The 13,766-nt window shown below is 38.7% G+C and overlaps 1 protein-coding gene across 2 annotated transcripts in view; it reads left to right on the top strand.

Annotated features, from left to right (window-relative positions):
- Positions 1-13,766, top strand: part of DOCK10 (dedicator of cytokinesis 10) — a 131,691-nt gene that overhangs the window by 84,846 nt on the left and 33,079 nt on the right. For both annotated transcript variants that reach the window (XM_010014658.1, XM_010014659.1), the window contains exons 23-30: positions 16-108; positions 733-851; positions 3,732-3,801; positions 6,470-6,583; positions 7,819-7,890; positions 8,478-8,624; positions 10,501-10,584; positions 13,389-13,485. In XM_010014658.1, the coding sequence (XP_010012960.1) occupies positions 16-108; positions 733-851; positions 3,732-3,801; positions 6,470-6,583; positions 7,819-7,890; positions 8,478-8,624; positions 10,501-10,584; positions 13,389-13,485 (796 nt within the window). The remainder of the gene's footprint in view (positions 1-15; positions 109-732; positions 852-3,731; positions 3,802-6,469; positions 6,584-7,818; positions 7,891-8,477; positions 8,625-10,500; positions 10,585-13,388; positions 13,486-13,766) is intronic.

Here is a 13,766-nt window from a genome sequence, read left to right as displayed (position 1 = left end):
TGTTTATCATTTTAGGATCCATACCTGAATAACTTTTTCCATCAGTGCCAGGAAAGGGAAAAGGATCTATCCCAGCCTCCTACCTCAAACTTTATCAATTCTTGTAAGGTAAAGTAACTGGCAGCACAAACTGTGCTATAAAATTGGTTTTAGGGCACAGGCAACTGATCCAGCTGCTGGCTCAGTTCAACTCAACTGATCCATCACTGCACAGTTCTAAACATGACTTAGACTTACTAGGAGGCCATAAGGTCCATGGCACCTCCAGTTAGACTTAGTTGATGTGACAGATGCATTACTGGTCACAGAGGTGTCTCCCATCCCATCTCCTTTAGTGCATGGCTGCATCTGCCCATCAACTTTGATAATTCAACCTATGCCATGCCTTGGATCCTGTTAAAGGATGGTGTAATGTTGCTCTCTTGCACTTACATACGTATCCTTAGTGAAATACGAAAATTGGTTTTGGTTTCTTCCTGTCTTTCTCTCGCCCTTTAAGTCAGGGTAAAGCAAAATACTGGAATTCTGAGATTTGGACAATACCTGCAGGTGTGTTGATGGCTGTATTTAGAACAAACTTCATGGAGAACCAGTCCTCTGGTTGTCCTGTTTTCCTACTACTGTTACACCAGTGGCTGCACTGTATTTTACCTGCTGAAGCAGGAAAGCAAGTAATGAACTTTCATTGCTCGTGTTAAAAATCTCTCATTTTCTTTCTAACATCTGTTACAGAATTTGCTGAGGATTGAGAAGATCCATGTAATTATGAATTTTCTTCCTGTAGTCCTTAATCAACTCTTCTGGGTTTTGGTGCAAAACAGTGATGATGAAGTTACAACAGCTGTGACCAGGTATCTGAATATTTTCTGTATGAGGAAAAGAATTCTCTCTAGAGTGCATATGTAGATGTTAGTCCAGTTATAGCTGCTCTTACAAAGGCTCACTATGACACTTAGACGTTAGGAGCTGAGAATGCCTGCTTCCCCCCTTAACACAAGGCTCTGCAAATAATGAATGGAAGAGCATAGTATCATGTGGCTGACTGATACGAACCAGGAAATCATTGACCATGGAGAACATGTCTCTGTACCCTGAGGTGATTGTAGGTAGAGGCCTCGTTCTTAAGGAGCTAAGTGCTTTCTAGCAAGGCTGAATATCAGTTATGGTTTATGTTTGGGTCTGAAGATGTGGAGTTCAGTATAGGAAGAGCTTAGCATCTTGCTGCATCCAATGCAGAGTCAAACAACCAGGTCACACTGTTCTGGGGCATTTTTTAATTAGAGTGTATCAGCAATAATTGGAACACAGTGGAAGCACTTTCCAGTGATCAGGCAAACAACTAGAATGATTTACTAAATCTCTCACCCCTCGCAAAATGAAATTGTCTGTATTGATGCTGTTAATAAGGGCAGCAGGAAAAAAAAGTACTGGAGAGATTGTTACTGGTCTCTGCAGGAGGGCAGAAAGTTGCATTGCATTTTCTTTTGTCCATAGTGGTGGTTTTGTTGTACTTCTGTCAGAAACTGAACATGAGGACACCAATACAATTAGGGGGAAAAAATTACTACTTTCCTCAGCAAACCTGTTAGACTAATCTGCTGTCAGTGTATTTTCTTTCTTTCCACAGATTGTTCTTCAGAATTAGTTCCTGAAGAAAGGTTAATTAGGAAAACTTAAAGAAGCAAGGAAGCAGAATTCCTCATCTTAGCCTTGGAAAGCTAGACTTTCAAGGTCCTTTATCAAAGGATCATGGCACCTTGCAGGGCAAAGTCCAGTTTTACTACACCTAGGCAGTAGGATTCGAAGAACCTTTCATTGTAAATATGTTTGATTTCATCAATGCATACTGTTTCCAAAGGGAGAGAGGCAGTTGGACCTTTGTTCAGGATTCCTTTATCACCAACAAATCAACTGATGTTAAGGCTAGATAGAGAAAATGAAGGATTTCAGCACTGGTTAACCGACTGGAAAAGAAAAGCTATAGAAGAAACAGCTATTTAAAAAAATAACTTTAATGGTTGGATGGAGAAATGGAAGGATGTTACTTTTTCGTGCTCGGATTTTGTCTATACACCCACCTGGCCAAAAAAAAAACAACCAAAAAACCAAAACAACCAAAAAACAAAAGAAGGATTCTCCTCTGAGTGTTTTTCTCATCTGAGTATTTTTCTTGTCTGTGTGTTAGCTTTTGTGCTGGTAGAGTTGATGTCAATAGGAACATGCACGTCTGCTGTGTGTGCCATTCATTGATGTGTCCTATATATACACACATTGTAATTCATTCTGAATAGCTTGAAGCAGCTTGTGTTGAACCTCTTAAAAGCAACAACAACAGAATGAGAGCATAGATTGGCTTATGTGTTGGGGAGAAAACATTATTCCTTTTATACTCTGTCATGGTTATTTACTTGTCTGGGGTCCCAGTCATGTCATCATTTCTCTGTCTCATCTTTGCCAAAATTTGTTTCAATTTCAAATCCAAGTAAAGGCTGAAGGATCGGAATGGGCACAACTAATTTTGTCACAGGTTTTGTGTTTTGCAACAAGTTTTACTTCTCCTACTAACAGCAAGAAATGAGATCTGTGAAAAATACCGAGTTAAAAGAATTGCAAAGCTTCTGAATCCAATAATAACAATTGGCAGTAAATACTCAAATCAAGCTAGTCAAAATGACTACTTGTATTTTGCACCACAGTCAAGCATATTAATAATCCATTTCTGTCATACTGTTACTATGAATACCCCTGAATTCGAGATACAGTTCAGTAATTTTTTACATTTGAGAATAATAAACTGTTTCCTCCCCATTTTTTTAATATAAAAATAATATTGTAAAATTGCAGAGTCTTTTCTATATTAAATATTCTGAAAAAATGAGATCCCAGTAATCAAGGGGAAATCTCATGGCTAAGTTGAAGAAGACTGCTTGCTCAGACTTGTGTTTCCTGGAACAGGATGCTCTTAAAGAAAGATGGCCCAGGAACGGATTGAGTAGATAACTTTGTCAAAACACTTGATCTCAAGTAGCACCATCTCTGCTGTTAGTAGAAGCTCAGGTTGTGAGAGTGGGCCAGCATGACCCCACTTCTTCCATGTCGCTGATCACCAAGCTGATCTGCAGAAGCTCAAATGATCTATGGCTGCATGAAATGCCCAGCCTTTCCCTGCTGCTCAGTAACAGGAGGGTGCTGTGCTCGGACTTGTGGGCAAACAGTGCAAGACAGGGGCCTGCTTGGGCTTGAGCCCAGACTTGTGTTTGTCTTTGATTAACAGTGCTGTCATAAGCGAAGTATCAGTGCTTTACAGAATTACCAATATCTGAGATGACGTGCCAAGTAATACTCCCAGAGAAAGAGGGTCTCACCTGTTTCATTAACACATTCTAATTTTTCTTATTCCAAATCATTTAAGGTCTGTATAAGCTTTAGTTAGTAGTTTTCTTTTGCTGAAATGTCAGTTCAATTATAATCATTTAAATTGGGTGCATTTTCTTAGATAAATGCACATATAACAACGCAGTCCATGCAAGTGGAGGGCCCAAGGAATGACAGGAATGACTTTTTTTTCCCAGTGGGACAGTTTCTGCACATGCTATTCATGATTTAGATCACATCCTTCATAGACTATTTAAATGAGGTTACAATAACAGAACAGTGATGTATCAGATAGACTTTCTGTGTCGTATAACATAAACCAGCTAAATTTTTACCAGGTTTTTTTTATCTTGCAGGGTTCTTACTAACATTGTTGCTAGGTGCCATGAAGAACAGCTAGACAACTGCATCAATTCTTACGTGACGGTATGATTCCTGTTATGTTATTAACTACTTTATATGGGTGTTTGGGGGGGGGTGTCAGGCTTTTTTTTTCCTGTTTACTCTTATTTGTACTGGTTTGTAGCTTCCTCTGCATTTGCATCATAGCTTTCTGCCAGGCAGGGTGACTCTGGTTAGGAAATTAAGGTAGGATTTGAAAGGGGCTGAGTCACTTCTCCTCCTTGAGAGACAACTGCATCACCTTGAACAAATTACACTGCTTCTCTGTGCATTAAGGGCATCCTGTAGAGCAGAGACACTGCGGAGTGTCCTTCTCCACCTTGCAACTTTAGTTTGTTGAGAAGGGCAAAGGGCTGCTCATGTTTTCTTTGTATAGTGCAGCTTTGTTTTCATAAGGTAGCAAATTGAGCAAGCATAGGAGGAGGAAGCTGTAGAGCGCTCCTAAAGGGTACTGAGATGTAGGAGAGAGAATTCCCAATAGTCGGCTGATGCCTAAAGCTTGCAGTTTATAAGCAAGACCTAGTGTAAATGTGCTTCAACTGAGCTTCTAGGAGCATAGGCATAGCATCAGTTTATGAAATGAAACTAGAAATTTCCTGCCTTCAAGGGGTTGAGAGAAGGAAAGGGTAAAAAAAAATACATGAAAGACCATGAAACCTCAGCTAGATAGATACCAGTGGGAGACATTCAGTGTCATTTGAATCATAGAATCAGCTAGGCTGGAGAAGACCTTTAAGATCATCATGTCCAACCTTTACCCCAGGACTGCCAAATCCACTGCTAAACCTTGTCACTAAGGGTCTCATCTACATGTTTTTTGAACACTTTTAGGGATAGTGATTCCATCTCTTCCCTGGGCAGCCTGTATCCAATCTAAACCTCCCCTGGTGCAGCTTGAAGCCGTTTCCTCTTGTCCTGTTACTTGGGAGAAGAGACCAGCCAACTCCTCACTCCATCCTCCTCTCAGGCAGTTGTAGAGAGTAAACTTGCTTGCAGTTTGCAGCATTCCTCTTGACTGTGATGAGATTTATCATTTTAAAATGTCTGGCCATCTGTATTATATATGTACAGAGCTGTCCTCAGTGTAGTTGAAAAGTATTCACAAGTGATAATTTTTATGGAAGAGGTACTTCTGGGTGCTCTTTATGGTTGCAAGGTGACAGTGTGTTTCTTAGGAAGCTACAGCTTTTTAACTAAGCTTTTTATTATTATCTTAAGTCATGATTTTAGTTTCAAGATCCTGTGTCTTTGTATGTGCTATCATACATAAATTGTTTTCTCATCTGTGGAGCTCAGATTTTTGCAACTGTTTCCTGTTTACTCAGCTTTTTTTAATCCATTATTTTTTCAAAGATGAGGTTATATAGAGAATATATGTAGATATGTTCTGTGTATGGAATTCAGTTCTGGGCAAGCTGTGCCATTACTTGAAAAGCCTAAGGAGTGGCTTCTTTAAAGACTATCTCCTTGTTCTCTGTATCAATTGAATATACATTAAATGAGTATGGATAATGCTGTTGGCCAGCAGTTATCTCATCATCAGTATATATCCAAGATAAATAACCTATCTAACATTTAAATGTAGTTAAGTAAATGGGTACTAACACCTCTTCTACTTTTCAAAATTGCAATAGACACCTGTTGCAGGTTAATATCTTTGAAATAACAGGTGATTATTGTGCTACACCAGAAATTCATTTAGCCTGTTTTCCCATTTCCAGCAGCAGTCAAAAGCCAGTAACTGTTAATCGCTTTTATGCCTCTGTAAGGAAATGAATGCCTACTTTAGAAATGCTGTTTGGGGAAATAAGTAAGTTGAGAATTGTGAGTCACTCAGAGGCAGTAATACTGCGAAATTACACTGACTTAAATAACTGGACCCAGAAGTGTCAAACTGCATAGGGAGACGCTTATGGCATCTGCTCTGGAAACAAGGCTGATGATTAATAAGATATTTTCAAGTGATATAACTTTCTTTTACTTACCTGGTTGAATTGAAAAGGTATTTCATGCCAACTGATACAGCAGCAGAGCTCTTGCTTTAGGGAAGGAGCAGTGGATCCCAGTATCAAATTATTACCTTAAATTGTTGAATAAAACTCATACTGGATTTATGAGTTCTGAGCAGTTTGGTAGGTAAATTCCTGTCTTGAGGGATTGATTTCTAAAGGGGATATAGTTTTCCCCTTCTGTCAGCTCCAGTGAGTGCTCTACGCCTTTCAGGATGAAGAGTTGTTACCAGCTCTGACTAGCTGTTGCCACTGGAAGGAGCAAGTGAAGGTAGCCCTGACTAGGTGGGTGAAAAACCCTCCGTACATCCTCTGCTTGCTTGTTCTTTTTTCTTTTCTGGTGAAATGGCTGAAAGGCAGTATAGGAGGTGTCAGGATCCTATGCCCTATTGAAAAACTAAAACTGTAGTACAGATTTTAAGCAGAAATTCCTCATGATTCACATGTTGCTGAAATCAACAGGAAGTTGTGTTTGAAACTGGGATTTTGTAAAGAGCAGTGTTGTGCTGTTACTACTAGAGGAATTAAACTGTATATAATTGTACTGTTCAGTCAAGGTATTTTGGTGGCTAAGATTGTCAGCTGTTAGTGGTGAATAAATAATTTATCTTCAGCTACTGAGTTTTATTTGAATTTGTCTTAATGTACATTTTGTTGTCTTTTATTTTTTCTTTCCTCTTCAGTATGTGTTCAGGACCAAATCATTTGAAGAAAGGACTGTTCATGAGGAGCTGGCCAAGAATATGACCGGTCTTCTGAAGTTAAATGACCAAGTAACAGTGAAACAGGTTTTAAAGGTGACTGATAGCTTGAATTGGCACATTTGTAGTTCTGCTGCTGGGTTTCTGCATGAAACTCACTTGTCACATCTCTTTCTCCTCTCCTCTTTCTCTGAATGAACTTGCACAAATCACATCCCGCAGTGATTCAACAGACAGACTTACCATGCTTGCTACAGCTTCTCAGCATAACATGTTTCTCAGAATGCCATGGGCTGCATGATAAAATTTCTCCTTTCTGTTATAGCTCAATCTGAGTTGGAAACCTAATTCTTACACAATATGATGTAGGCAGTTACTTTTAGGATATTTTGTTTTATTTTTGGAAGATGCAGGGAGAATATTCATCCATAAGTAGGGTATTTATATCTGATTTCAGTTGCTACCTTTGACTGACAGTGACCAAAATGAGAATGATTGAGGTTTCCTGAGGTTTCTCATATTAAACCGGGTCTAAGAAGTTCATACATATGCAAGCCCCATCACTGAGCCTGTCAGTTATGGTATAAGAACTAGCCAGTCCAGCTCAGGAGTTCCTAGTGGCAAAGATGTGTTCAACTGTTTAGGGTGAACCAGTTCCAATTTCCTGTGCTGAGCCACTGGAATAGCAAAAATAGGCTGGAAAAAAGCAGAAAACGTGACCTGCAGGAAACCTAGGTCATGCAAAAGTACTCGTGGTTGGGTTTGTTGTGGGTTTTTTGCAATTTGTGAGCTTTTTGACTGTATTTGTTTCACATATCTCCTGAGGTACGTGAGGATATAGATATTTTTCTGTATCCTAACTGTTACCTATTACAAACGGTATTTGAAGAACCACTCTGTTTATCTTTTAAACAAGTAACATCCTATTCTGGGCCAAATTAGCAATCTGCTCGAACTAACAAAGCAGTTTATTCTCAGCTTCTGTTCTCTGAGGTTATCTGCATCATGCATTTCTGCCAGTTACCTGCAAACAAACAATGAAGACAGTGCTCAGCAGGGATGGAAGGACTATAGGTGTGGTGTTTTGCGGGCCCTTTATTGCACAGAGCCTGAATGACAAAGTGCCTGAAATGGCTTCAGTCCTCCCAAGGACAGGATCTGATGTTACTCAAATACAGGGCACTTGGCTCTTTTAATTTATTTGTCACATAGGGTTTATCATTGTGCATTACTGAAAAATGCAGTCCATCTATAAGGAACGGTAATGCATTATAAAGTATTTATCAGATAATCATTTTTCCTAATCTCTTTTTTTTTCTTTCTTTTGAAAGCATTCCTGGTTCTTCTTTGCAGTTATCTTAAAATCAATGGCCCAGCATTTGGTTGATACAAAGAAAACAAAGGTAAGTATATACATGATCTCAGTTAGGTAAGCAGTCAGTCTCTTATGGAAAATATGAAATGTGGTGTCCCGAGAAATATACATACTGGGACATTTCTTTGTGAAAAAAGAAACACTGTTATACTTTGTGAAATACTGCTTTTAAACACAAAAACACTGTATTACCTGGTAGGCTCAAATCTATTCTTGCTTGTACAGAATTGGTGGGCCAAAAATACAGTTGCATCAGCTTTGCAATGGATGAGTTGCAATGAGAGTTCTTTAAGTTCTGCTGGTTACACAGCAGGTTGTCGTATCAGACAGCAAATAAATGATCTAGAAACTCTACTTGGCTTTCAGCAAACCTTACCTAGCTGGAGATCAATGCTTTGACTTTCTGCCTGATTATCAAAGATGCTCTTGGTGTACTTGTGCTGGAATCTGAAGATTTACTACTTTCTGTCTTTTGGGGTTTATACTTGGAATAGATCCATGGAAATCTAGGAATATTTTTCTTCATTTACCTGTGTTTATTCTTGGCTTGAGTGTATTTTCAGGTTTAATGTGCAGCATTGTATGGTCTCAAGTGATGATCTATTGTCTGCTTAGGTTTCTCGAACTCAGAGGTTTCCAGAATCGTTTCAGACTGAGCTGGATATACTTGTGATGGTCTTAGCAGATCATGTTGCTTGGAAGTACAAAGATGCTCTTGAAGAAACCAGGAATGCAAACTACAGCACTGCCAAATTTCTCAAGGTGAGATACTCTGTCATTACAGCATATGCACTTATTTCCCCATATATAATGCAAACTTAAGACTATTCTAGTCTAGTCAAAGGGAATAAACACAATTCTGAGTGAATGATGGCTCAATTTACAAATTAAGTGTTGACCCATAGTTCAGTTTTTCTATGCATTTAGGTCTTTGAGAATGCAAAAGCTTTATATAAGTCGGCTTTAAAGCAATTCAGGTCAATTTATATCTGTTTTCTGGAAGAGCCCAAGTTTTCAGATTTTGGAGATTCTTACATTATGTTCAAATGGGTAAAAGTTTGATGAGGAACAAAACTGTAGTTACAGTTGAGCTACTGTTTTTTCTTTAAATGTTATAGCTCTGAATGGCTGTGAGTGGATTAATATTTACTAATCACTACCAGCACGGGCAGCTTTTACAAACCAGAATAAGCAAATTGCGAGTATTATATGAAATACTATAACCTACCTTTTTAACTCTGTAATGCTCTTTCATATGCCAAATATGACAAAATATATGTGTATTTAGTGACTTTGGAAAAGTCACTAAAAGGAGTTGCATTTTGTGGTTCTGTTCTAGTATTTCTCATTTGTTTTTATTTTCCAAGCATTGATTTAGCAGTGGAGCATGGGATAATTGTGGCCAGATACTTAATCTGGATTTAAACTGGACACACACATACTTTTCCATTAATGGAATGATGTACATTACTGATGTACAGAACATTGTATATATACTGCACACTGAAACTCAGGTGCAAATCTTGTATAACAAATTGAAGCACAGCATTAGGAGAGAGCGGTATTCCAGCAAGAAAATGTTCCTATGAGGTTATAAGGAAAAAACCCACAAATTGAAGGTGGATATTTCTCCCTTCATACATAGGTGAAATAAATTATGAACTTGCTGTCCACTGTTGGCCTCCATTGTAGATACCATATGGAAGCCCTAGTTGCTGTTGCCATACTGACATTAAGCTGTATCTGTCCATAGTGTTATATCATTAGGAAGATGATGCTAGTTTGAGGCAAGAGCATAGATGGAGGGGCTTAGTCAGTAGCTGTGTGGTGTTACACCTGTGGAGATGTTGCAGATTTGCATGCTATTTTTGTGTGTTACTCAGGTAAACTGAGAGCAACAGTAATGATGCATCATATGTTGTGGCTTATGTCTGTGTTTTAATTTCTTTTTGACTAGTCTGCCAGAAAGAATTACATAGGTAAGAGATGATATGGCTTTCTCCAGGCTGGGATTGCAACAGCCTTGTTTGAATGATGTGTGGCAGAAGGCTCGGGACTTCTCTGGTTTTGCAGAGTTCAGGAGCACCAGTGAAGGGGGGAATTCAAGATGACTTTCCCTATCTGGTAGGCTAACTTTGCAAGAAAAAAATGTCAGTAACTGTAGCATGAAGGCTCTCAAAAACCTTTGCAACTTCTGGCTATTCCCTATCAATCAGCAAGTGCAGTATTCTCATCATGAAGTAATCTAGTGGCATATTTGCTCCCAGTGAGATAATGTAACTCATAGGCAGCAAGTATTGCGCCTGGATTGATTCCTTGAGTCACAGCTCTGTCACTGAAGGAGATACTTGGGTCAGCTGTCACGTACCACCTCTGGTGATTGAGTGTTGCAGTCCATGGATAACTTTTCAGTAGGTAATCTTTCTCCTAGTGCACTGTACACTGTGACAGTTATTTTAGACTGTAGACAGTGAAAATGAAAGATCGAGGCAGATTTACCACATTTTCAGGTTATAAGACTAACTTCATCTGTGCAAATGATTCAAGTTTACAGGTGACACAAGTCAAACAGCCAGGTAAGTGAGACCACATACTGCTATTTTGGCTATAAAATAATTCTTGTTTTTCCTCCCCTTAGCGCTGCTTTACATTTATGGATCGTGGATTTGTGTTCAAGGTGGTCAACAATTATATAAGTATGTTTGGAACAGGAGACAGCAAGGTATATAGTTCTGATTTGTTTGGTTTTGTTGATTTTGGGGTTTCTTTTCTGATGTGACTTACTAGCAGAATATTTTTGTATTGAGACTATTTATGATCTATTCCATGGCTTCACGATGCTCAGAACTCAAGTCAGTGAAAACATTCACTGTAAATACGTGCTAAAGCCTCTTGGTTTTGAGCCATCTATCCCCTTTTCTGGGAATAAATATTCGTGTCCAAACAACTACTCACTGAGTCCTGGGAGAGCAAACTCTGCAAAGGCTGCTCAGACCAAAGCATGCAAAAGGCTGAATTTAAGTTTGATTCTTTGGAAAGTAAACTTGTGGTTCGGCCTATAAATATCAGCACCAATTGGAAGTCATTTTCTTTGAGGAGATTAAAGTGAGAGCATATGAACAAGTTACCATTGTGTAAATTCAAGTGAGAATGTAGTATCTCAGTTACTGTGAATGTATGGTATGCTCTTATCTCATTGATGATGCAAGAAAGCCAATCTGCTCCAAATTAGTTTGTGCTTCCTATGAGGAAAATTCCCTGTAGCCTGGATTTCTTCTATAATACCTATAATAATCAGTGATACAGTTTGAGCAATAAATTTCTAACTGCAAGAGGTCCCCAGATTATTCAACTTTACTCCTTTACTCTTCATCCATCAGGATGAGTCACAGGCTTTTTCTCTTCCATGACTGGGTTTCTGAGTATATAAGATGATAGATAACAGAATTTATTCAAGATACACACTTTGAATGACTCATCTGTCCCCAAAAAGCTTCAAAACTTTTGTCCATTAACTTTTTATAATTCTTCAGTGACATTTAAACATTGTTAATTCTTTAGTGGCGATCTGGGCATTTGCAGGTAATGAGTGAGGTTTCTTCAGATCTGTTTTGCTTTTTAGTAAAACCACCTTCATGCTGCACGCAGGTCTTTCACCTGATCTCTGGACCAGATGTAGAATGGAGTCTTTCAGTATTAATGTCATAAATGCCTGAAGTCTGTAATTCTGAATAATTTTATGCAATCTGAAAATGTTTCCATGTTTCAAACTTCCCTAAATACATTCAGCCATAGAAACAGACATTCAATTAAAAAAGCCAGTTAATGGCCAGTGGAAAAGGCTGAGACTAGTCAGTATGCTGAGCAGAACTTAGCACCTCCTTGGCAATAAGTGCCTGAGCATTGTCAGCCACCAAGCATCACTCCAGAGCCACCTGCCAGCACGCGTGGAAGCAGAATCACTGCAGAGCTGAGACAAACATACCACTGGAACAGGCTTTGCAGCACTTGAAAACAACAGCCACAAAATAGAATCAGACATTTCTGACCTCAAGGGGAGAGAGGCCTTGCATTGTGTTCATTTTCAGTCAGACTCCTAAGCAAGTCAGTCATTTCAGTGTGCTGCAGATTTCTGTCTGCATGTCTTTTGCTTCTTTAGCTGGATTGTTTATGTATCAAAAAGACGATAATGCAATCTGACCTCTCTCCAGAAAATTTAACAGTGAATATTGCAATGTTTGCTTTAGCAGTGAATATTGCCCCCGGGTTGTGCGTATATCAGTCTGTAACACTGCAGTTTGAATTTATTATAATTGTGAATGAAGCACTATAATTTCTGTTTCACAGAAATATCCTTCACAGTATTCTGTATTTTGACATTTAAACATTGTTTTGAGAAATATTTATTCAAAGTTGAAATACCTCATTAGAATTCAGTTCATTGTTGTGTTGTTTCAAAATGTCACAGTTCCTCTTGGAAACACATTTCAGGTGTTTCGTTTCTTTATTTGCCATTAGACCCTGAATTGCATGTCCAGCTGTATTCCTGATGAGGTACTGCAGTGCAACAGAACATTTCAGGGAAAAATTCCCTACCATCCACCACTTGGTGAACTCTGAGAAGTGCATGTTCCAGGTGTCCTGGCCTGATGGTTACAATAGAAATGCTACAACTGAACTTTAGGGGCTGACAGACTTAAACACAGGGCAAATAAAAGACCACTACAAGAACTTTCTAATGCTAGGGCAAATGTTTGGCTTAAATTGATGCAGCATCATATTGGTAGTCCTGAATGACTGCTTTCTGCCACTGAGAACAGTGAGCTGAGAAGGTAGAAATAAAAATTTATTACAGGATGTCATGTATTATCTTTATATCTCAGCGGCACATCATTATAGTGGGAATAATAAATTCCTGAGGTAGCTGCAAGGCTCCACAAAAGGGAGATATCAAGAAAATGATACCAAAACTATGTAATACCCAAATCCGTCAGAGCTGGAACTCATTGGCATCAATTAGAGGAAGTTTTCACTGCTGTCAGTAAGTTTTGGATCTGATCTGTGTGGCTGAAACTTTGTATGTTGACTGAAAAAGGAAGAAGAAGGAAAAAGAAAGAAGGGATTTGGGGGAAGAAAGACACAATAATTGTGTTCGACCCAAATTTATATAATCTGGAGAAGATATTTCTCAATGATAATATGCTATAGTATATACCATCTAAAGACCCAGTGTAACTTTAAATATACCTTACATATTTACTTTGGATCAAGCCTATATTTATCAGTACATCTTCAATGAAAAGCATATTTAAGGAATCCATAAAGCTTGTTTGACTGGGACAAGTTTGTTTGACAACAGAGATGAAAACCAAATTTTTATTAATCACGCAGCTTGACATAACAAGCCATAGATTTTCATTATTGGGTGTGAGTATGAATTTTTAGGTAGAGATAAATAGTGCATTTCTGTCTTACTACTTCCCCTGTTGTAATGTGAACTAAGCCGTTGCCTATTGTGATTTTCAGACTTTACATCAGTTCAAGTTTGACTTTCTTCAAGAAGTCTGTCACCATGAGCACTTTATCCCTCTGTGCCTGCCCATACGGTCTTCAAACATTCCTGGTAAGGCACCACCCTGAAAGGGTTTTTTGTACAATGAGGAATTATCAGGAGGTTCAAAGAGAATATAACGATTAACCCTCTGAAGCATTATGTCTGCACATCAGGCACAGAAGCCCCAGATGGCTTTTCAGGTGTGGCACTTCAGCAGTGTGATAAAATTAACATCATTTCAGTATGCCTGTAAGTAAACACAGCCCCTGACAGCCCATTTAGGCCATGGGAAGTGACTCTTTTGGTGGAAGTTTTGAGGTGAATGAACTGGACTACTTGTGAGGACTGAT

This window comes from Nestor notabilis, unplaced genomic scaffold (assembly GCF_000696875.1).
Source record: "Nestor notabilis isolate BGI_N333 unplaced genomic scaffold, ASM69687v1 scaffold7635, whole genome shotgun sequence".
Lineage (NCBI taxonomy): Eukaryota > Metazoa > Chordata > Aves > Psittaciformes > Psittacidae > Nestor > Nestor notabilis.
This window is presented reverse-complemented; position numbering and strand designations above follow the sequence as displayed.